Below are 26,234 nucleotides of genomic sequence, written 5' to 3' on the forward strand. Positions count from 1 at the left end.
CTCCGACTCTCAGTCGTACTCGACATGGGCGGGAAAATGATAAAAAGCCTCTTAAAACTACCACTGATAATCGACTTTGAAGATAGAGGGGTTCTCTTTCACCGGCAGCATGACTTCAGTGAATCCCAATCCGCCATAGCCGTCATGGCTGAGGTTACAAAAGCTGTAAGAAAAGCCGAAACGGCATGCCACTAAGCAAGGCTTCTTTATTGATCAAGTTGGAAATAAATGCGCCTGAGAATGTGATCATCATGAAAATGCAAATTTCATCCGCAATCAATATAATGGTTGGGAAACAATAAGTGGAAACCCGCAGCTCCAGAAAAAAGCGTGGGCTTAGGATATGAAGCAAGCATCCCTTCTCATAGCATTTTCAAGGGACCACAGAGAATACTGCACAGACCATTAGGTACCTATGTGGATAAATGGCAAACATGAGCGAACGAAGGCCATATATAAGAAAGATGCTTGTATCTGCTTCGAATTGTAAACTTTTGTGCGAGGCAAAAATTTGGGCGGATGCAACGACATTCCGAAGGAGCAGAGCGCCTGAGGTTAAAAGTCCAAAGTCCATTCCTACCGCATGGAAATCCAATCCGATGCACACTCTTGCTGAGGAACGAAAATCACTTTACCATCGCTGCGCAGAGGTAGACAGAGATCCTGTTAATGTGCAGGCGCGGAGAGAATCTATCCGACGATGGCAATAGCAATAGAGTTGCAATTTTGCGGCAAAGTGGATCGGAGAGCTGATACCTGAGCGGCCACGTATATAGGTGGATTTCTACTTGACGTCGTTGTTTACTAGTCACAGCTATTTGCGGAAATATCTCTACAGAATCAGCAAGGTTGAAAGTCCAAGCAGCCTATATTGAGGGATCATGAGCTATCACACAAAAAAACGGGTGGAAGCAATGCAAGCCGAGCTATCTTCAGCCAGCGTGATCTAAAAGATGACCTGCGGAAGTGATAGTTGGGTTATGATCAGCAGTTAAACGTACTTCCAGGTGTGGAAAATGCATGGGCCATGTGATTTTGGATTTAAGTGGGTATACGCTGCTATTGGTTTTAGCACCGAAGCCTAAGAACCCAGTTAATGCACATACAATTTCCTTCTACCACGTACCTTAAAAAAAATGGAAACGAAAATCCAAATATGTACCTTTAATAAGAAAAGCACCCTAACCTTTATACAAAAACAACTCCAACAAAGTAAACAATTATACCCATCGATGGCATTAGGTGCCATGATTTCAATAGCCAAAGCAAGTCGCTATATGTGAGCTAGGTGGGATATTTTATCTCACGTTGGGTTCAGCTGTCATGTAAGTGCTAAAAAAGCCAAAAATTAAGCAACAAAAAACTTGAAAAAATTGTGGCGCTTGAGAGCAGCGAAAACATTGAGAATTGACTCCAAAAAAGGTTGAAATCCCAAGCAACAATTATTTGCATGTTGACACCGAGGTTTGTTGGAGTTGAGTTGATTGCCGCATTCTACACATGCAGATACATCTACTTACGGATAGTTGCAAAGTGAAATGGATATTTTTGCTCAATTTTTTCCAGCTTTTTAGTTTACTACAACTTCGGACTTCTTTTGAAGCCTTTTGGACCTTTTTTGCTTTCACCAGTATGGCACGACTTGCTGAGGTCAGATGGATAAATTTGCTTCATTTCACTAAACGCGTAGATTGCGGGGTAAAATAAACCAACAAAACAAAACAGATTTAACTGTACACGAAGTCACATTTAATGACGCAGAATGTTCAAGGGATCCGTAAAGCTTCATTTATCCACTACCGTTTTGCAGCTGGCAGAGGGCTTCCGCTTACTGACAGGACCAATTTAAAGGCGCTTTATGCTTCATGCGCTATTGACACATACACATATACAAAGGAATGATTGAGGTATATATGGGGAAATCCGCCAAACCTTGGTTTTTTTGGAGAAAAAAATTTTTTTTTGAAACATGGTATCACGTAAATATCATTTTCTTAGGAACATTGAGGCGTAAATTGGAGCTATAGTGCATCGCCGTTACTAGTCTTACATAATGTCTCAAAAAGATATAGTCAAAAGATCGAGCAAACCATATATAAATTGAGGTCGCAATATCAAATATACATTTACTTCAACACTGATGGACCGACTATAGTGCATCGCCGTTACTCGTCTTACATAATGTCTCAAAAAGATATAGTCAAAAGATCGAGCAAACCATATATAAATTGAGGTCGCAATATCAAATATACATTTATTTCAACACTGATGGACCGACTATATCGAAATTTTAACAAGATATGGAGATATATGCAGCTGTTGGATATGTAAATTTTTTTTGATACACGAGACCCGGGTTTGTAGATATCGGTAAAAATATAAAACCGAATAACCGTCAAATATTTTTTACTGAAAAGTTTACAACACATTTATTTTAACACCTTTCTACCGATTCTTTTGAAACTTTAAAAACTTATAAATATGTGAACGAAGTATGTTTAGGTAAAAAAGTTCTAATACCCGGGATCCGGTTTTGCAGATATTGATAAAAATATAAACCCGGAAAACCTTAAATTTTTTTACTTATTAAAACACTTCTTAACCAATTGTGTTGAAATTTTATCAGGATGTACACATCTATGTGGGCTATATTTAGGTAAAATTTTGTTGATACCCGAAACCCGGTTTTAGAGATATCGGCAAAAATATGAAACCGGGTAACCGTCAAATATTTCATACCCGTTTGTTAATTTTTTCTCTACACCACAGTAGTATACCATCAATTGCCTCATTTCGGAATATTCAGGCAAGGAAAGTTATTGATGTTTGTACATGGGGTAAATATACGAAATATTCGACAAAAATTGGCAATCGTCAAAAAGTGTAGAAAATTTTTTTTTTATTTTTTAATTTGTACCAAATTTGTGTTTCTTTTCATTTACTTTTAAATAAGACCTGGTTAAAAAAAAAAAAATTTCTGCACTTTTTGACGATTGCCAACTTTTGTCGGAAATTTCGTATATTTGCCCCATATTCCAAGATGAGGCAATTGATGGTATACTACTGTGGTGTAGAGAAAAAATTAACAAACGGGTATGAAGTGATAAAAGTAAAATTGTAGCTGTGCCCACAAAAAAACATGCTCCTGAAAAAAATTTACTCAACCAAGTGCCTCCACTTTTCTGCCTCTACCTTCAAAACTGAAAGGGGCACATCGAATTTGAAGCCCCAGGTATTTTTGGTCCTTGATAGGCTATTATCGTGCGTAATGCAAATTCCAATACTCAGTTGCCTCAAAAAGCTATAAGCAAAAAACTGCCAATATTTAAAATGACAAAAAAAAGTATCGCTATTTTGATTGATGATAGTTTTGAGTATTGGAGGGGCACATTAATCTGCTCATACTTTTAGAGTCTCCGTGTCAAAAACAACATTCAGTTTAACTTCCATAGCGTTTCAGCGAATTTTGTCGAAAAAATTCAAAAAAAAAGGGGTATCGCTTGAAAAAGTGTAAAAATCGACGTTTTTTAAATTTCGAAGTTCCGCAAAAACTTACTATCAACTTTCTTAATTTTTAAAGTCATCAGGTCGGATACTCAAAAGGTTAAACTTAATGTTCATGTACTTTTTCTGCCCTTAAGTTTTTTGCCCGTGTGTAAAACCCGAGTATCCAAAAAAGTAAATTTTTTTGGAATTTGTGCATATCTATGCAAATTATTGCTCACTTGTGTATTGGGAAAAGAATTTGTTTTGGCCATTTAGCTGGCCAATTGTAAACTGGTAAATTGAAATGCAAACAGCCATTACATCGCAGCAAAATATCTAACTATTTGATAAATCCCGAGGAATTATTTTTTTTTTTATGAAAACCAACCAATACACGCAAACATGCCCGTAATACCTGAAAGATGGGTACAGATACGTATATGCAATAAATTTTTTGTATTATTTGGTATAACGCTCTATAGCAGCGATCCTCTTCTAGACTAAGACTACTTTCTTCTCTTGACGGGCTAGGCACTTAACCATAACCTCTTACTCCTCGCTCATTTTCCGCACCAGGGAGCACGTTTTGCATTACTTTAGGCCCAAAAACAGGCTACGTGACCTCTTTGGCTACTCTACTCCTTCTCCTCCTATTTCTCACGTATCTGCTAACCATATCCCACATATCATTTCGTCAGGTCATTGCCCTGGGAAAGATAGCATAGCGTTACTTTTTCACTCTTTTTCGTAGCTGTGCGAAGTGATTGCATGACTCCGACTTGAGAGTCCGCTCCCTGCTCAACTTTCTTGCAGCACTGCAGGGTATATCTCATGATTTTCTTTCCTAAGCGAGAAGCCTGATGCTTATGCTTCCTGCAACGACAAGGACGACATCTACGAAGAGGCTCTTTACTTCCGGAATTTCATTGCATCTGCCCAAATTTCTGCATATTACAAAAGCGAGCAGCTTTCTTATATATGGCCTTGGTGCACCCTCATATTGATTATGGTCGGAATTCGTCACATCGTGAGGATCACGATCTTTCTTTTCGCTGATGCAACATAAAGTCCATGGTTATTCTAGAGTTCGAGACCTGGCAGAGATGGAATCACGTTGAAAAAGTGCTTTAGCAGCCCTTGCTTGTTCACACGCTGTTATTAAGGATCGCCCATTCTCAACCCATATATTATACCAGATGTCAATTAATCCCTTAACATTAATAAAGAAAATGAAAAGCATCTTTCCAATTGTGACTTTTACCTTCAAAGTTTTGCATTTTACTCCGAAAATTTTCGATAAAACAAATTGCCGAGGTCATACACACCAGTGTCACAAAGAAAATATCTGATGCTCCTAAAAGCATGCAATATAAAGAAACATAACTGCCAAACAACTGTCGTCAAGAACGCAGGTAACTTCGCTTTGTTTGGGTATGCAACAAACGTAGAAGTTAGGCTGTTATTCCTCAATGTTGCACACTTTTTGTTGCATACTTTTCTGCGCACTTGATTTTGTCTTACAGATTTTTGGCGATCACGGTTGCCACTTTTGGGTCCATTTGGACCAAAAATGGTCCCTTCCAACCACATTTGGTCCACTGGTTCATTTCCTTTAAATTTGGTCCTTTTTAGGCAGTTGCCACGATTTTGGTACTTTTCTTTCTTTTTCACTCAGGTAAAAATTCACAATATTGCCCAAAAAAATTGCAGCTCATTCGTTAACCCACATATAATTTTGAATTTACTTGAATGGATTTCTCACTACAAAAAATTGCTCAGTCAATAAAAATGTACGAGAACAGTAACATTTCACCTAGGAAATAATTTAGGCGAGGCATTAAAAAGAAAAATGTTGGCAAACACACTGTCGTTAATTGTTGATGAAGCAGCCGACTTATGAAAAAAATCTTGTTTAATATTTATAATAATAATGACTAAATATTTCCTTCGGTTATTAAACAGTTAGTGAAAGATTTTTGTCACTAGTAGAGCTAAAATATGTATTTCAAATGCACTTGCGCCTCTAAGAAATTTGACAAGGCTTGCCACTGATGAAGCGTGTAGCTTAATGAATTGAAAACTAAGTAAAAGAATGAAACTAATTTATTTTGTATTAAGTGTACTTGCCACTTATTTAATTCAAGCCTACCGAGAGATATTGAGAGTTTGTGAAGGCACGTCGATATCTAAATCTTTTTCCCCCAGCACAAGAAATATTTTAACTGGAAGGCAGAAATATTTCTTGAAGGCGATAACTTTATAAATGTGCAACGAATACGATTAAAAAATTTTATTTTTATATTCAACTTTTGAAGCAACTGCAAAAGAGATTTGATTTTGGAAGAAATATTTTGTGTAAAATTATCCCCGAAGGTGCTAGCATTAACTCCTTAGCCAGGTATCAAAACTCACAGTTACTGAATCTAGGCTATGATATAAAGTTTAAACGTTAAGAGAAAAAGTAAGCGTCTATAAATATAGAACTAAGAAAATTGCTTAGTTTCATTTATGCTCTACTGAGTTTTCCACATAGTTCGACCAGAACGCAAATTTTTTAACCCTTGCTTACTAAAACTGAACTGCGCTATACATTTTATTTCATTGCAACCAATAGCATAATGCTGGAACTAAAAGCTTTGTGATCAAATCTAGGTTTGCAATGTTATGTTGGTGAACGACATACACCTATTCTAAAAATGTGAAAATATAATACCATGAACTACATTTTATTTTTGTTTGTTCCTTGAATTTAAGCAAAGTATTTATTATGGCCAGTAAACTTTTATACAGGAAACCTTGGAAACATCCTAAAGTTTTGTATTTTACAACGAATACGACCTCCTTATATATCAATAAAATAAAACAAAAATTTGGTACTTTTTTGAGATTTGGTCCTTTTTTTCCGTGAATTTTGGTCCCAAATGAAAACATGGTGTGGCAACCGTGTTGGCCGTGGAACAGAGCAGAGATCCGCAATGAGTAGTTGTAAACTGAACTCGAAATAGGCAAAGCCACAATAAAATATCATTTTAAGTTAGTTAACACTCGAATAGAAGAACTTGACTGTTCAAAGTTGACTTCGAAGAAACCTTGTAATGTCGATGCAATAAAAGAAATGGATAGGATGAGAAACGTTACAAATAACTAAGTAAAGATTACATAACTAATTTAAACAATATTTTACACTAATAAAAATTTAAAAAAATTCATATTCAAATTAAATTAAAAAAAAGCTTTTCTAAGAAGGAGCTTCTATTACTTGTAAATAAAACGAACTAAAAAGTAAAAAATAAAATTAAAGAAAAACACTTTTTTAAAAATAAGCTTTTATTATTGGTTAATAAAGTTAACTAAAAAGTAAACAATAAATTGACTGTAAGGAAATATAACACTTTATAAGTTCATTGTAACCTTTAACGATAATTAGGCTTCTTCGTCTGCGACAAAAAAAACTCCATATTGTACATAATTATATATTTTTAACATTAAAACTTTACACCTAAATTATTAGATCTTACAGTTTATATCACAGTCCTGATTTTTTTAATAAAAGCGCGTTACATTGTGATAGCAAGAAAAGGAGGTCCCAAATGTTCTTAGTTATACCATCAAAATTTAACACGCTTTTTATTAGAGTGGTTAGGACTGTGATATAAACTATAAGATTTAATAATTTAGGTGTAAAGTTTTAATGTTAAAAATATATAATTATGTACAATGTGGAATTTTTTTGTCACAGACGAAAAAGCCTAATTATCGTTAGAGGTTACAATGAACTTATAAAGTGTTATATTTCCTTACAGTCAATTTATTTTTTACATTTTAGTTAATTTTATTAACCAATAATAAAAGCTTATTTTTAAAAAAGTTTTTTCTTTAATTTTATTTATATTCTGCGAATATAATCAACATGCAAGTCATCAACGATTGCAAACCTTAAGGCTAATGTCATTCTCAAGAATTTGATATGGTACTTTAGCGAAAGCTGGATTTAGAATTCAACAGATACATTCCATTTTTTCATGAAATTACCTCCACTTTCAATGCAGTTCTTTTCTCAACTCATATTGGTATCATATTGAAAATCGTATATTTCTTGTTTTAGATATAAAAAAAAAACCTTTCAGTGACCTGAAAATTACATTAACATCGCTTCGTCTATTTTCAAAACTGCATTGGCCATTAGTCAAATGAATTTTATATTATCTTTTAATTTATAAGCAAACTTGTTAAAGATATGAAAAAATACTACTTTCACATGCATTTAAAAAAAACTATTTTAAGGCCAATGAGGCGTGACCCATTGCAAATTAATAGAAGTTACTAAAATGAAAGCAATCGCGGTGAAACTGGTCGCCCACAAAATCAGTCATAACATAATGGGCAAATTTTAATTTTTACAACCAACATCAATACAACAGTGCGCTCTGTCATTAAAGGGTGCAGCAGCAAAAATATAAAATGAAATTGTAAAATCGAGAGATTAGCGAAAGCAGACTAACAGACAAAAGCAATCGCCCCAAATAGTGACATAATCCTGCAAATAAAAATTTAATTCACGGCAAACAAAAAAAAAATCTAACAAATTTAAATCTCAACAAAATGAATTTTTATCCAACTTGGGTGCGGTTGAGCAAACGAAAAACCACAAAATTGCAGTTACTTGGTTATTCACAGACCGTTGAAATGCAATAAACTTCAAGTTGTTATGACCTACCAAGCATGAGAAGGCAGAGCAATGAACGAAAGTGGGGAGCAAAATAAAAAAAAATTTAAGACTTAACGATATGGTAATAAAAAAAGCGAGTTAGGATAAGCTTTTCAAATGCTTGTGAGCTATTTATCAGTAAAGTAGAGGCGATTATGCAAAAGACTCTCAAATTTCATTTCATTAACTTGTTTTTTGATTTCAAAATGCTTTCAAAGAAATTCTAAAATTCTATTAGTGAACACAACTTTCCCTGAATTAAAAAAAGTCAATGGTTGGCACGTTGACATAGGCTGGTGAAGCGAAGGGGAGAAGTACAAGGGAAAACGAAAGGAAAAGGAAAAAGAAAAGGGAGAAGGAGGTGTAGATGGAAAGGGAGACGGAGAGTTAGAGTGAGAGGGAAAATGTGAAGGAAAAATATAGGGAGAGGTAGAAAGAGAAGAAAGATGAGAGAGAGAGAGGGAGAGCAAACTTAGAGCGCGACGTACAGGAAGAATCAGGGTGGGAATGAGAGGGAAAGGAAGAGGAAAAGGGAGATAAAAAATAATTGCTTTGTTAAAAATTTCCGTATTTGAAGAAATAGCTACTTGAGCATCGAAAAGCTCTAAAAAACGAACTAAATAATTTCTTAGCATCAGGGATATTTGCCTTTCAGTTTTTTTGGCTTCTCCTTAACTACCAACCACGGAAAAAATCCGCCTACTTTTGAGGTTCCTCACTGAATGCATCCTTCACTTTATCGCCGAGAATGACGATATAGTTACAGGATTTTGCTAACTGATGACATAGGAGTGTTTTATACTCAGTTGAGCAGAGCTCACAGAGTATATTAACTTTGATTGGATAACGGTTGGTGGTATAGGTATAAAGGAATCGAGACAGATATAGACTTCCATATATCAAAATCATCAGTATCGAAAAAAAAATTTCATTGAGCCATGTCCGTCGTCCGTCCTTCCGCCCGTTAACACGATAACTTGGGTAAATTTTGAGGTATCTTGATGAAATTTGGTATGTAGGTTCCTGGGCATTTATCTCAGATCGCTATTTAAAATGAACAATATCGGACTATAACCATGCCCACTTTTTCGATATCGAAAATTTCGAAAAACAGAAAAAGTGCGATAATTCATTACTAAAGACGGAAAAAGCGATGAAACTCGGTAGGTGAGTCGAACTTATGACGCAGAATAGAAAATTAGTAAAATTTTGGACAACCGGCGTGGCACACCCACTTTTAAATTAAAGTAATTTAAAAGTTTTGGAAGCTGTAATTTGGCAGTCGTTGAAGATAACATGGCGAAATTTGGCACGAACGATACTCCTATTACTATATGTATGCTTAATAAAAACTAGCAAAATCGGAGAACGAACACGCCCACGCATCCTTCACTTTATCGCCGAGAATGACGATATAGTTACAGGATTTTGCTAACTGATGACATAGGAGTGTTTTATACTCAGTTGAGCAGAGCTCACAGAGTATATTAACTTTGATTGGATAACGGTTGGTTGTATAGGTATAAAGGAATCGAGACAGATATAGACTTCCATATATCAAAATCATCAGTATCGAAAAAAAAATTTCATTGAGCCATGTCCGTCGTCCGTCCTTCCGCCCGTTAACACGATAACTTGGGTAAATTTTGAGGTATCTTGATGAAATTTGGTATGTAGGTTCCTGGGCATTTATCTCAGATCGCTATTTAAAATGAACAATATCGGACTATAACCATGCCCACTTTTTCGATATCGAAAATTTCGAAAAACAGAAAAAGTGCGATAATTCATTACTAAAGACGGATAAAGCGATGAAACTCGGTAGGTGAGTCGAACTTATGACGCAGAATAGAAAATTAGTAAAATTTTGGACAACCGGCGTGGCACACCCACTTTTAAATTAAAGTAATTTAAAAGTTTTGGAAGCTGTAATTTGGCAGTCGTTGAAGATAACATGGCGAAATTTGGCACGAACGATACTCCTATTACTATATGTATGCTTAATAAAAACTAGCAAAATCGGAGAACGAACACGCCCACTTAAAAAAAAAATTTTAAAGTCGAATTTTAACAAATTTTTTTATCTCTTTAAAGTATATAAGTAAATTATGTCAACATTCAACTCCAGTATGGTGCAACAAAATAAAAAAATAAAAGAAAATTTCAAAATGGGCGTGGCTCCGCCCTTTTTCATTTAATTTGTCCACGATACTTTTAATGCCATAAGTCGAACAAGAATTTACCAATGCTTGTGAAATCTGGTAGGGGCATAGACTCTAGGACGATAACTGTTTTCTGTGAAAAAGGGCGAAATTGGCTGAAGCCACGCCCAGTTCTTATACACAATCGCAGGCCTCTCCTTCCGCTCGGCCGTTAACACGATAACTTGAGCAAAAATCGATATATATTTACTAAACTAAGTTCACGCACTTATCTGAATTCACTTTGTATTGGTATAAAATATGGCCGAAATCGGACTACAACCACGCCCACTTTTTCGGTATCGAAATTTCGAAAAACAGCAAAAGTGCGATAATTCATTACCAAAGATGGATAACGCGATGAAACTTGGCAGGTGCATTGACCTTATGACGCAAAATAGAAAATTAGTAAAATTTTTGACAATGGGCGTGGCACCGCCCACTTTTAAAAGAAGGTAATTTAAAAGTTTTGTAAGCTGTAATTTCGCAGTCGTTGAAGATATCATGATGAGATTTGGCATGTGTGCTAAATAAAAATTAGCAAATTCGGAAGACGAACACGCCCACTTGAAAAAAAATTTTTTTTTTAAGTCACATTTTAACAAAAATGTTTATATCTTTACAGTATATAAGTAAATTAGGTCAGCATTCAACTCCAGTAATGATATGGCGCAACAAAATATATAATAAAAGAAAATTTCAAAATGGGCGTGGCTCCGCCCTTTTTCATTTAATTCGTCTAGCATACTTTTAAGGTCCTAAGTCGAACAAAAATTTACCAACCCTTGTGAAATTTGGTAGGGGCTTAGATTCTATGACGATAACTGTTTTCTGTGCAAATAGTCGAAATCGGTTGAAGCCACGCCCAGTTTCTATACACAGTCGACCGTCTGTCCTTCCGCTCAGCCGTTAACACGATAACTTGAGCAAAAATCGATATATCTTTACTAAACTTAGTTCACGTACTTATCTGACTCACTATATCTTGGTATAAAAAATACCCGAAATCCGACTATGACCACGCCCACTTTTTCCAAATTACTAAAAATGAAAAAAATGCCATAATTCTATAGCCAATACGAAAAAAGGGATGAAACATGGTAATTGGATTGGTTTATTGACGCAAAATATAACTTTAGAAAAAACCTTTGCAGAATGGGTGTGACACCTACCATATTAAGTAGAAGAAAATGAAAAAGTTATGCAGGGTGAAATCAAAAGCCCTTGGAATCTTGGCAGGAATACTTTTCGTCGTATTACATATACAAATAAATAAGCAGTAACCGACAGATGATGTTCTGGGTCACCCTGGTCCCCATTTTGTTCGATATCTCCAAAACGCCTTCACATATACAACTACCACCACTCCCTTTTAAAACCCTCATTAATACCTTTAATTTGATACCCATATCGTACAAACACATTATAGAGTCACCCTGGTCCACCTTTATGACGATACCTCGAAAAGGCGTCCACCTATATAACTAAAGGCCATCCCTTTTAAAATACTCATTATCACCTTTCGTTTGATACCCATGTTGTACCAAACGCATTCCAGAGTCAACCCTGTTCCACCTTTATAACGATATCTCGAAAAGGCGTCCACCTATAGAACTAAGGCCCACTCCCTTTTAAAATACCCATTAGCACTTTTCATTTGATACCCATATCGCACAAACAAATTCTAGAGTCACCCCTGGTCCTCTTTATGGCGATATCTCGAAAAGTCGTCCACCCATAGAACTAAGGCCCACTCCCTTTTAAAATACTCATTAACACCTTTCGCTTTATACCCATATGGTACAAACGCATTCTAGAGTCACCCCTGGTCCACCTTTATGGCGATATCTCGAAAAGGCGTACACCTATAGAACTAAGGCCAACCCCCTTTTTGAAATACTCATTAACATCTTTCATTTGATACCCATATCGTACAAACAAATTCTACAGTCACCCCTCGAAAAGGCGTTCACCTACAGAACTAAGGCCCACTCCCTTTTAAAATACTCATCAACACCTTTCGTTTGATACCCATATGGTACAAACGCATTCTAGTCACCCCTGGTCCACCTTTATGGCGATATTTCGAAAAATCCTCCACCTACAGAACTAAGGCCCACACCTTCCGTTTGATACCCATATGGTACAAACGCATTCTAGAGTACAATCTAGTACATTCTAGTACAAACAAATTCTAGAGTCAGCCCTCATCCACCTTTATGGCGATATCCTTAAATGGCGTCCACCTATAAAACTATGGCCCACTCCCTTTTAAAATACTCTTTAATACCTTCGATTTGATACACATGTCATACAAACACATTCCAGGGTTACCCTAGGTTCAATTTCCTCCATGGAGATTTTCCCTTATTTTATTTCCATAGCTCTCAGCTGAGTATTTAATGTTCGGTTAGTCTTCCTTACTTGTTGTATTTATTTATGTTTTATATTGAGACTTCGAACGGCATCACTGAGAAGGTTTTCATGGCATTAATAAACTCGTGATAAACCCACTGCCGATCGGCGATTGATTGATTGCTTATTTTTTAATTTAAACGTTTCTTTTTTCTAAATTTTCGATATTGCTTTGCCATTTTTCTACTACCAAATAAAGACATTTTGCCTTAAAAATAGAAACCTCGGATTATCTCACCATAACGATCTACATAAATTTTCCTTTCCTTTTTTTCTTTCATGAAGCTTTACGATGAAGAATTGAGAAAGCAAAGTTTAATATCGCTTTTTCTTCTATACGCGTTTCGACGTACTCTCACTTCTTCCTCAGGGAGTCTGATAAATTTATTTTAATGCTAAGTAATTTTAGATTTCTGCACTGGATCATTATTTGCAAAACCTCTATGAGGCTAGTAGAAAGTAAATTTTTAAATAGCATCTCCTATAGGGACGACTGTATCAGGCAACAATGGCGAAAATCAGAGTCGACAAAGCCTTGCCTGCTAAATATGTGTATGATACATGCATATTTGTAACAGGATTCGCCTCGCGTGGGTGAGGTTGACAATTGGGTCGCGGAGCTATGAATTGCGCTTACAAACCCCTTGAATCACTATTATTCATATTATCGACATCTTACCCTTTAGCCATCGGCATCTTGTTGGTTACTTTTCGGTTGGTTAAAGAGTGGGTTACAGATGTGTGATTTTATAAACCGATGAGTTGTCGATAACAATTCGATGATGGACAGGTAACAAATTTGGCAGCACTACGATATCAAATCGATAACTTTGTAATAATATATCTATAAATTTTGAATAATAGTCGAACTATTTTCATTAATTAGTCCATACACTTTCGATAGTTGTTTTGATAACAGATTGATAACTTTTGGTGACAAATCGATTATTTGAGAAAAAAATTTTATCACTTTTCGAAAAACAACCGAAAATTTTTCAGTGATAAATCGATACCATTTCTATAATAAATCGATAAATAGTCGGCAAACATTTTTATTTAATAAATACATAAACTTTCGATAGGTTTTTTTGATAAAAGATCGATTACTTTTTGATAAAAAATCATTCAATTTTCGATAACAAATCGATAACTTTAAGAGAAAATTTCGATAACTTTTCGATGAAAAATTTACATTTTTTCTGAAAGTTATCGATTTGTTATTGAAATAAATAAAAGTTTTATCAAACTTAAATTAATAATCGACAATTTTTCAGTCATAAAGCCATAACTTATCGCCGGTAAAAATGTTTCGTTAATAAATAGATAAATTTTCAATAACTTTTTTGATAACACATCGTCAATATTCTGATAAAAAATCCATCAATCCATATTTTCATTTTAATAATAAATCGATATACTTACGACAATGAGCCGATAACTACTCGATAAAAAATCAGTTACTCACGGATAACCTCCATATAGATATATAAAACTTTGTTAGAAAATTGATAACGCGTCTGTATTAAAATAGTTATCTTGGAATGAAATTCTAAGTTCAGCTTTTGCATGTCGCAAATCGTTTACCACTATGTTTGTACCAAAATCCCTTTCACATGAAATTGCCCCCTACAACATTAATTAAAAACCATTTTATCGTACATCAATCAAATTCTTTTCATTTAGTGATTTATGAGCTTGCCGCTTTTGTGTGCTTATTTTTGTATATATGTTCAACCAAATAACCGACGGCTCTTGGCAATTCAGTCAAGGTTAGTAGTACAGAGTTAAAATGGCTCGTACATAGTATTTCAATTAACAGTATGATTCTCAGAATAAAATTCACGAGCCATTAATAAAAGGGTTTGTTCAATGGCCACATTTAAATGCCAAATAAACGCTTGTGGCTGTGTGCGATTGCGTGGAATAGTTAAAAAGGATATAACGTTTCGTTGCAACAATGACCTAATCTATTCATTATGCAATTTGAGTACTTAGTTACGATCAACTATTTTGTGCAACGAACACTTAATCAATCTTATTGAGAAACAAATTTACGATTTTTTTGTATGCTTTTGAACTTTTGTGTTTTTTTGTAAATCACAGATTCACGGCCCAGGAATAATAAGGTAAAGTAAAATGTTCCTTCTACGCTACTATGCGTTTCGATATTAGGTCCATGGTGATGCCACGAAAATGCCCCAATTTTCCTCTTCGAATCATTTTGCGGACTTAATTAAGGCTAATAAGTCCTCCATGTCATAATCTACCGCCTAGAGCTGATTATCCAAGAAGGGAGCTCCCAGAACTATCGCGTGCTTTATTTTTTTGCTCAAACTTCGTGTTTCCTTTTTTTATTCATCTCATTTTACAACGTTGTTAAATGAATGGCCGTCGCAAATTTGTTTTCACTTTTATGACCTATTGACATCTATCAAAACATTTATTGCCAATTAGCGTTTTAAAATTTACGTAAAGCTTTGGTATCATTTTCTGTGATAAATATTTTGTTCAACCGTTTTATCGTTGGTGAAAAGTAAGCGAAACTTGTTCATTTATATGAATAATAAAAAATGTTAACTTATATTTAAGAATTCATGAGCTTAAAGAGAAACTGAAAAGAAAGAAACATTTACTAGCATATTGCGATGGAACCATTTCGAAAACCGCCAACGTAATCACCATCAGGCAATTTTGTAATGTTATCAAAGGTTTCACCGGGATTCGAACCGTGAATCACATGGTGAAACTGCAGTTGCTTTTAACCACTAGGCTATCCTGCTGGTATTTGTTTTCATGCTTAATTCAGTTTTTCTCATTTCTACACTAACAACACAATTGAGATATTTTGTCTCTATATTAATTTGTGTGCCATATAGATTTGTTTTTGTAAAGTTCTTCTTCGTTTCGAATGAGAAGCTTTGTAAACTCGGGCTCAGTTTTACATATTTATGTATGTTTGTTTAATGGTGTGTTCAGTTTATACTTATATTTAAGAATTCATGAGCTTAACACCGGCTTATAATAACTGAATTTCAATTATTATGTTTTCTAAGAGAAACTGAAAAGAAAGAAACATTTACTGGCATATTGCCATGGAACCATTTCAAAAAATGTAAACGTTTTTGTGAAAAAAAATTTTAAACACTGGCCACATTTTATGAAAAATTTTAGGTTGCTTTATTAAAGATTTTTTAAGTGCCTACATTATCTTGATGATACTTATATTTATTTTATTAAAATGTTTGTAATGAAGCAAAATTTTTAAAATATTTTAATTGGAATTTTTTGAGGTACTAACGAATGTTGCAGAGAACTGCTTTGAGTGCTAATAAAATTAGTGCACTTAGTCATGAGCCAAAAAATTGTGTCTAAATGTGTACTTAGTCAAGTACAGAAAAATACTATGAGTGACCAGCACATAAAATAGTAAATACATACGAGTGCCCCGCAACACATATGTCCCATACATATATGACATTGTTGAGTATAAACTGAAATCATAGTTGCTTTAACTCAGTAGCATGTTGGTTTCGTGTGAAATACAATGTATACTTCGTTTACTATCGGTTTTTCTTTAGCGCTGTATTCAGTTTAGTTTCATGTACATCGTTGTGTTGCTAGCGTCAGAAGACTGATATGACTATTTTCATTTTATTGAACTATTAGCCTTACTGATTCCAATTAGTGTTTTCGTATAACACAGTTGACTTTCTTGCTCAATAAGACAATTGAGTACTGAACTTCGTGGCTTGTGAGCGGTTATTCATTTTACGAAGCGTGACTATGTAAATGTGTTTTAGTGGATATAAGTGCTTGATATTCTTTGTTTGTGCACGCACTAATACTCATTTTTTGGTTAGTCCACTAATAACCTTAAAAGATGAATAATTGCAGCTCACTGATAGCAACACATGGGTATCGATTTCTTGAAACTCAGTCCATAAGCGTCAGCTCCCGTTTTCCGTCATAAAAGTTTGATCCATCTGTGAACCAGACTTCAGTCAAGGTCAGTGTATGGATTCCCTCTTTCCAAAAGAGTTTGGGACCATTGGGACATCATGTAGTTGCAATAAAACAATTCTATGAATTTTTCATATGCCCTGGCATGTTAAAGATCTTTGGCTCAGAGTTATTTTGAAGTCTTAGTGCAGTAAGTGTTTACCCTTTCTCTATTAAACAGAACAGGCACTAAGTACATCAGCAGGTAATATTCTTAATGCGGACGTTATGCTAATGCAAAATAGTCCATGATGTTTGCTTAGTTTTGCTATTTGCTGGTTTTTGCATGGTATTCGGCCATACAACTATGGAAGCATAGGGCATTATTGGCTTCACTACTGTATTAAATGTTCAGTAGGAAGATAGCCTCAAGCCATAGAGTTTAATGCAGGCGAAGAAAGCTCACCTTGCTTTGTTTATGAGCAATTCACGTAAGAGTTATGTCCCGTGTTAACCCTAAGTAGTTTACTCCCATTGAAAATCTGATGTTGACGCTAACTACAGAAGGTTATGGCATGAATAGTTTTCTTCTCCTGATAGACAATCCGTCGATATTATGCCTTTGTATGATGCGCAGGGTTTGTTGCATGCGATTGGATTTTCTTTCCAAGTGCATTCCTGTGATGCAGATCAGGGCTTGTTGCATGCGATTGGATTTTGTTTCCAAGTGCATTCCTGTGATGCAGATCACTGAGTCATCTGTATACACTTGTGTATCACATTTATTGGATTTCGGTAACTGGAGTAGGTCATCTATGACTAGGGTCCACAAAAGAGAAGAGAATACACCACCTTGAGGGTGGCTACATCCCCTAGTGGCTACAATTTACTGGGTTGTCCCTTCCAGCTCAGTACTTATTTAGCATCGATAGCAGTCAGCGCATGATCATTACGCTGATATTCTAACCAATCATAAATATATAATCAATAGAAGCCGTGTGATCACAAAATTTTCTACATCTTTTCTACTTTCAGATTAAACATGAAACATAGAAAATACAGCGAAATAGTATAGATTCCTGTACATTTCCAACCACCACTACCAAATCCTAACAATATGTCGATAAGCTCTATGAAGGGTACACTATTGGAAATCGAGAGGACATTGACGAAACAAAGTAAATAAATTGATTAGAATAAGTAGCAGCTAAATGTAAAAAAAAAAACTGCAAGCTATACTATATATGGACCTATGTTTGTATGTAAATTAAGTAAAATTTGTAAAAAGGAAATAAAATAAGAGCGTAAGGAAATAAGTCTAAGTATTGAGAACAAGTAAAATTATATTGTGGTATGGATTTAGTTGAAAAGAAAAACATATGTTTTTTTATAAAAATTTATATAATGTTAGCTTCACTTTTATCTATGTAACCCTTTTTTTATACGAAAAAAATGTTACAATTGCTCATCTGTATCCAGTTGAGCCAGTGTGATATAGCTGAGTTACACGCAACCGTAATGCTCACGGTTATGACTTCATATGCATCTGGTAGGCGGATTGTGCGCTAGGCTTAGGCCCTGCGACGTAAAAATGCCTTCCAATTAAACACAAAAATAACAGTTCCCGGATTAGGACTCTTTTTCAGATTATGAGCACGGCAAGCGAAGGCGAATTTATAAATTACCTGCACACGGATCAAAGCAGCGTTTAACCAGACCCGCTTGCATTGGAAGCAAGTGATAATGTGAGTGGACAAACCATTACCTTGGTGCAGATGGAGGCCTATCTAACACTTCATCCAATCTATGGCGCCCGATCAAGGCGCAGTATTTTAATATAAAACTTTCATTTACTTACTTACGCACCAAGAGACAATGCGGATGACAAAGATGTTGACTCTTCCAATAAGAACTATAAAAGACATATCATTACTGCCCTTTCCATAATACTAAAATAATGCTGGGCAATTTTAACGTCGGGATGGACAAAGAAAGGGTCTTGGGTGCTGCAGTCAGAAAAACTTATCCTCCATGATGTAACAACTCCAAACGGGTTGAAATTCTTTGACTTCTCGGCAGCTCCAAGTATAGTTACTTGCAGTACCAGTGATCAGAAAAAAAAGATACACCAAACTATTTGGATGTTCCATGATCGAAGAACACGAAACCTAATCGATCACGTCGTAGTTCCAGTTCATTTATTGCAGTTGTGAGGTCGAAATACTGAGCGCTGTCGTGATGCGAAAAAGAAAAAAAAGTAAGGCGGAACAAAGACCTTAAGATATCGGCTGGTAGGGATAATGGTCAAAAAGTCTACCAAAAAATCTGACGGATACCGAAATGTTTCAAGATTTGGGTAGATTCCCACTTCAATGATAATGGCGACCTGGTACCTCGCTCACCATTCTTAAATTGTGGAAAGAGCACTACTCTTCATTTCTAGCTGGAGTGAGTGAATACTCCAACCACCGATGACAAAAACCATGATACGGTACCCGACTATGGGGAAATGAGAATGACAGCATCCCGGCTAAGATATAACAAAGCCCTGCGTAGCGACGGATTACCCGCCAAGCTTCTCAAACACGGAAGAGTTGTAAAAGAATATGCCCAAGAAAAGCGATCCCGGAAACTATTATCGCGTAATAAAAACGTTTAATATTGCTTTTAAAGTTGTTTATGCTTCTATCTAGCGTACAGTGCGAAATACTGAGGCCAAAAGTCAATAAACTATGGAACCTTATCTACTCTTAACCAAATCTTAACAATGCGCCATATCTTGGAGAAGACTTACGAGTTCAAGGCAATCTTTGACTGATTGTGTGCGGCTGTGTCTGAACTTAGGCCTATACCAAATTAAGTTGAGAAACACCACCGGCGCAGTAAGGATTTTAAGGACCTCTCCGAGCTATTCGAAATAAAACGAGGCTCTAGACAAGGCGGCCTCATTTGTTTGAGATTTGCTTAACTTAATACTGGAGAAATTAGAAGTTGTGCGAGGCGAAGGTAGACATTACCTCCCTTGCTGCTCCAGGGATATGACTATGACAGAAAAGCGCAAAGGCAGTATAATGGTGCATGCACATTATGCGACGCGACATGTAACAAAAGCGGCGCGTCACTTTTAAGCCTATTTGTTCAACTTTGCCTAACATTCTTCGTCGAGTAGTGCAATTGCCGCTAGTTGTGAATTGCTCTATAATTGTACATGCAAATAATAGTTTTTTCACGTCGCTTAGTGGTGCTAGATTTGGCCGTATCTCAAAAGAACTATCGTAGCGGGAGAGGGAGAAAGAGACAAAAACTGAACAATGCTTGTGCAAATAACAGCGGCGCCTAAAAGTATTGGCGCAAATGTGAGTGCAACTATGGACAAATGCAATGTTTGTTGGTACGGTTTAGGTTAATCCAGTGGTCTGCAAAATTAAAATGTGAGTGTATTAGTTAGAGGGAGAGCATGAGCAACCCAGCAGGAAACTAAAGCTAAATTGCAACATGCATTTTAGTTTGAAATATTTTCAAGTCCCTCAAATATCGCAAATATAGCGGCGATCACTGGCTTAAAATCATCTTTCCGAGACTTATACATTTGCCGCAACAGAGGATACACAAAATGTTAAAAAAATATCTAACTTATTTAAAAAACAAAATCATAAAGATACATTCATGTCAATATTTTTACTATATCGCAACATTTTTTAAATATCCAATAGTAGTTTTTTGCAGTGCAGAAGTTAAGTTTTTCTTGGCGCAGAAAAAAGGAGCCCAGAACGAAATTTTTTAAAATAATTTAAAAAACTCATATTGAGTTGAAAAGTTATTGAATATAACATACCCCAAAAGGTAAAAACCTAAACATTACCGTCATATTAGTTGCGTTATCCCATCGTAATATTTCTCATAGGGAATCTTAACATTTTTGCGACAGCCGCGTACAGTGTTTATTCGTTGCTGTGCCGCTAACGACTGACGATGAAGAGTAAGAAGATGTGTGAAGCAAATCTGGCTCAACTGAGCTATGCCGCGGCGACCACTGGCTTGATCTAACAACTGATTGTCATTTTTTTAGGAGATTTTCTGGGTTTCAGGCTAAACAGCAGTACAGCAAATTTTTCCGTCTTACCTCGTCAAATTTGGATACCCTTATATAAATTTCATTTGCTTGAAACAAAGTGAAGAAAGTACTAAAAACTGTATGTAATAATATTCAAAAGCGTAAAGTTATACCAAGGAAACAATAAATAAAACAACAAAAAGTACTGCATATTAAAAACAAATATAATATATATATATATATATAGAACAAATATATATGTATATACAGGTATATTTATTATACTATGTAGATATAAAAAGTAAACAAATTTAGAGATATTAAATATAAATAGGATTAAAACTAAAATGCATATACAATATAAAATAGTATAATTACAGGCAGTGTATATATATATATTGTATATATATATACAATATATAACTATAAATAACTTTATATATTATATATGTATGTATTTCTGAATGTGTAGCTAAGCTTAGTTGAATTAGCAATGGAAGGCGTATAAAAACTATGAAAAAAATAAAAACAATGGCTTGCTTGTAAATTACTACAAATTTAATAGTAATATATGTATGTCAAATGTTATATGATAGAAAGCTTATCGTATAGTAAAATAAATACTGAAGAAGCATTAAAGGACAATAGCAAAACTCAGCAGAAAATCAATTTTAAAGCTTTTAAAAGCATTCAAATAGATTTTTTTATTTATTTATTTTTTTTTTTTTTTCAATTTATGTTAGTTTGTATTTTTCTTTTAATTTAGTACTATTACTATGCAAATTTGAAGACAATTTAGAACTAAAACTGAAGTGCAAAATAAGCATTCCATGAGTGATTTTTGATATTCAACTATTAAGCATTGTTTTTAACTGTTAGCTATGACAAATTTTGTTTTCTTAAACAAGCAAAAGTGTTTTAAGCATTTAAAATTTGCAGGCATTTATGTGTACTAAAAGTTATGCAAGTACTAAAAAATTTATTAAAAAATTTTAGAAAATTTTTATTTGAAGGTGCATAAAACAAAAAACAAAAAAAGTAAGAAAGGCTAAGTTTAGGTGTAACCGACCATTAATTACTCAGCTGAGAGCTTTGGGGACAAAATAAGGGAAAATCTCCATGTAGGAAAATGAACCTAGGGTAACCCTGGAATGCGTTTGCTCGATATTGGTATCAAATGAAAGGTGTTAATGAGTATTTTAAAAGGGAATGATCCTTAGTTCTATAGGTGGACACCTTTTCGAGATATCGCTATAAAGGTGGGCCAGGGGTGACTTTATAATATGTTTGTACGATATAGGTATCAAATTAAAGGTATTAATGAGGGTTTTATAAGGGAGTGGCCCTTAGTTGTATAAGTGAAGGCGTTTTCGGGATATCGACCAAAATAGCGACGAGAGTGACACATAACTTTATCTGTCGGGTACAGATAATTTATTTATATATGAAATACCATGAACAGTATTCCTGCCATGATTCCAAGGGCTTTTGATTTTGCCCTGCAGAACTCTTTCATTTTCTTCTACTTAATATGGTAGGTGCCACACCCATTTTACAAAGTTCTTTCTGAAGTTATATTTTGCGTCAAAACACCAATCGGATCACCATGTTTCAACTCCTTTTTCGTATTTGGTATAGAATTATGGAATTTTTTCATTTTTCGAAATTTTCAGTAGTTCAGATAAGTACGTGAACTAAGTTTAGTAAAGATATATCGATTTTTGCTCAAGTTATCGGCCGAGCGGGGGGACAGACGGTCGACTGTGTATAAAAACTGGGTGTGGCTTCAACCGATTTGGCCCATTTTCACAAGGATTGGTAAATTTGTGTTCGACTGATGGCATTAAAAGTATTCTAGACAAATTAAATGAAAAAGGGCGGAGCCAAGCCCATTTTGAAATTTTGTTTTATTTTTGTATTTTTTTGCACCATATCATTACTGGAGTTGAATGTTGACATAATTTACTTATATACTGAAAAGCTATTCAATTTTATTTTTTTAAATTTGACTTAAAACAATTTTTTTTTAAGTGGGAGTGTCCGTCATCCGATTTTGCTAATTTTTATTTAGCACACATATAGTAATAGGAGTAATACTGTCTTCAACGACTGCCAAATTACAGCTTGTAAAACTTTTAAATTACCTTCTTTTAAAAGTGGACGGTGCCGCGCCCATTGTCCAAAATTTTACTAATTTTCTATTCTGCGTCATAAGGTCAACCCACCTACCAAGTTTCATTGCTTTATCCGTCTTTTTAATGAATTATCGCACTTTTTCGGTTTTTCGAAATGTTCGATATCGAAAAAGTGGGCGTGGTTATACTCCAATTTCGTTGATTTTAAATAGCGATCTGAGATGAGTGCCCAGGACCTTACATACCAAATTTCCATAGTCAAGTTATCGTGTTTACGGATGGACGGACGGACATGGCTAAATTAATTTCTTTTTCGTCCAGATCATTTTGATATATAGATGTCTCTATCTATCTCGATTAGTTTATGCCTTTACGGTGTACCGTTATGCGAACAAAATTAGTATACTCTGTGAGCTCTGCTCAGCTGAGTGTAAAAGCGTTGAAAAATTACTTAGCCCATGTTCAGGTTGGGAAGTTAAATCAGTTACTAAAAATGAGTGCTAAACTTTACCGTGCTCATTTGAGACCAAAATAATTTCTTCTATATAGAGAAATAAATACTACAAACATTGATACAATATTTGAATATTTTTACATCTATGGTATACGAAGATGTGGTCTCTGGCTCTTGAAAAACTGGAGGTGTACCTTAAGAATTGAGTGTGTGTTATTGTTTATTAAATGATTCCCCACTACTAAGCGCTTGAAAAACTTTTGGAAATTTTAAATCGTTTTCGAACTCTGGTTTTAAAATAAACATATTCTTATACAGCTTGTACTAAAAATTATTTTACTTTCAACAAAATAGAATTATGTAAAATGTACTGAAAATTATTTTCAAAAAATTACTAACGAATAACAAAAATTTTGAATATTTTTTAATCAGTACTACAATTTGTTTATAGCACTGGTTCCTAAAAATTGGACAACTATTAAAATGTGTACTAAAAAGTATTTAGCCCAATTTAGCGTATATACATTCAAAATAATTTCTAAAGCACGAAATAGTTTACAGAGTATTAAAAAATTCATATAAAATTATATTTTTTATGTACTAAAAATGTTTAATTACTAAAAAAATTTAAAACGTTTCCGAAAACTTTTCGGGTTTTTAGTAAATTAACAAATTTGTTTGTCAGAACAAATGTCGAGCGCTATTTTCATTATTGAAAAATTTTACTAAAATTCAGTGTGTGTATTTGGTAATAAAATGGGTAAACATCAGTCAAATATGGGAAAAATTCGGAAACTTACCAAAAAATATTCAAATCATTCACAACCTACGCGCATAAACATACCTATTTCTTTAACTCGGGCATTTCAAAAATTGTATGCATGTTCTAAAAGGTGTACTAAAAAATACAATATCGAATAATTTAAAAGGGTCTTGAAATAAACATTTATAGAGAGTGTACTTAACATTAATTTTGATTAAAAAAATAAAAAAAAGAATATGTACTAAAATGTACTAAAATAAAATATATTTTAATACTGGAAAAATTACTGTTTATGTACAAACTTCTATTTGAAATTGGAAAAAGGCCATTTAATTTAAGACCTTATGCATGAGTATTTATTTTAGTGCATCTGCAAGCCGCAAGTGTGAACGCATAGAGTAAAAAGTTATACTAAAATCTAGTTGAGTTGCATGTAAATAAATTTTGTATTTAAAATGATTTGATTTACTGCATATGAAGAATAATGACATTATACTAGAATTGGTAAGAAAGTGTTCTAAAAATGAGAGTAAATTGTACAAAAATTGCTAAGAATTTGTACACATAGTTTCCATAAAGATGTACTAAAATTGGCAAACGTGTTTAAAATAACCTGTATATACATAACGTTGTATAGAGTGTGTGCTAGATTTTGTTCTAAAAAGTTGGATATAAATAAATTGTATTAAACAAAAACCTAAAACTTGTAACAAAACCAATCCAGGGCTATTGTATATATTATTTTTTTAAATGATACTTGTTCATGGTATTTATACCTACTAAAGATAGTGGAAAACATTTATAATAAAATCAAAAAATATTAAACGAAAGCCCCAAACTTTGTAAATAGCAGTATTGTAATTAATTGCTTCAATTGCATTCTACTCTATATACCTAAGCTACCATAATAAAGATAAATACCTAAAACTTAAGAGAGAATTATGTGTAAGGGTGGATGAAGAGAAAAATCAAAGTAAACTCACATAAATTTCTCTCAAACCCCAACCAAAAAACATGTTTACAAAAATTTTATTTGTAATTTTATTTTTCAATAGTTTCGACCCACCCTAATATGAGCGCATGATACTGTAACTATTAACATGTAACATTTTTTGTTTTATTTTCCTATGCAAATTTTATGTATTTAGGCATGACAAGCAGTGTTTTGCAAAAAGTATGTATGTACTAAAAGTATATCAGAATATTGAAAGAAAAAAATCATAATCATTATATACCTAAATAAAGTTTACCAAAAAAAATATGACAGAAGTAAACAAATAAGTGAGTTGTTCTTTTAATTTGCAAAATGGTGAAGAAGGCTGAAGAAGTAAGTAGTAAGTAAGTTTTGTAAGTAGTAGTAAGTTTTCGGAAACTAGGAAAGTATTCGATGAAATATTTGCTTTTAGATATTGTTTGTGTCACCCTGTATTATTTAACATACACTAGCCAGCTTTTGTAATTTCCACTCAAAAAGCTGAAAATTTCTGCTCAAATGCCAACTCAAGCTTTTAAAAGTTTTGCGATGTTTTTAGCTGCTGAGAAAGCTTATCAGAAATATTTCTTATTACTCTCTGATCGCACTCTCTTAAAAAAGTAAAAACTCAGTGAAGCCGTAGAAAGAAGCGAATAGTAAAGCACTAATTGCTTAGAATATCTGGCAGCAGGACGACATACAAGCACACGGATTCCGTTTTATGTTCTCCAGCATCAAGTCAAGGAAATAGAACGATGCGAAGTCGCCTTCTTTTGCGGAGTCAAAGGCTGCTTGGAACTCGACAAAGAGTCACAGTCTCCTATCGCAGGCCTTTTTGCAGGATATGACGTGTCATAAAAGTCTGGGCTATGGTAAATTCATCAGGCTGGAAGTCGCACTTATCAGATCATTTGAGTTCGTCGATTGCAGCCCATAGTCTAAATATTTTATACAGTATTTTATGTTACGCCAACTGCCGCCGTGGGCATGTGGTGAACAGCTCAAATGTCACAAAAGACTTGATGCAGGATCTTTGACAACCTTAGTCTAAATAGTTCGCCTTCCGGCGATTCATTTTTTTTAATCCCAGACATTTTTTAAGTCTT

The 26,234-nt window shown here is 34.4% G+C and overlaps 1 protein-coding gene across 1 annotated transcript in view; it reads left to right on the forward strand.

The window, feature by feature from the left end:
• Positions 1-25,423, forward strand: part of cmpy (crimpy) — a 151,625-nt gene extending 126,202 nt beyond the window's left edge. Inside the window, exon 7 of the mRNA XM_067791520.1 lies at positions 17,785-25,423. Within this exon, the coding sequence (XP_067647621.1) occupies positions 17,785-17,824 (40 nt within the window). The 3' untranslated portion in view covers positions 17,825-25,423. The remainder of the gene's footprint in view (positions 1-17,784) is intronic.
• The last annotated feature ends 811 nt before the right edge of the window (positions 25,424-26,234 follow it).

The sequence above is a fragment of the Eurosta solidaginis genome, chromosome 5 (genome assembly GCF_040869045.1).
Source record: "Eurosta solidaginis isolate ZX-2024a chromosome 5, ASM4086904v1, whole genome shotgun sequence".
NCBI lineage: Eukaryota > Metazoa > Arthropoda > Insecta > Diptera > Tephritidae > Eurosta > Eurosta solidaginis.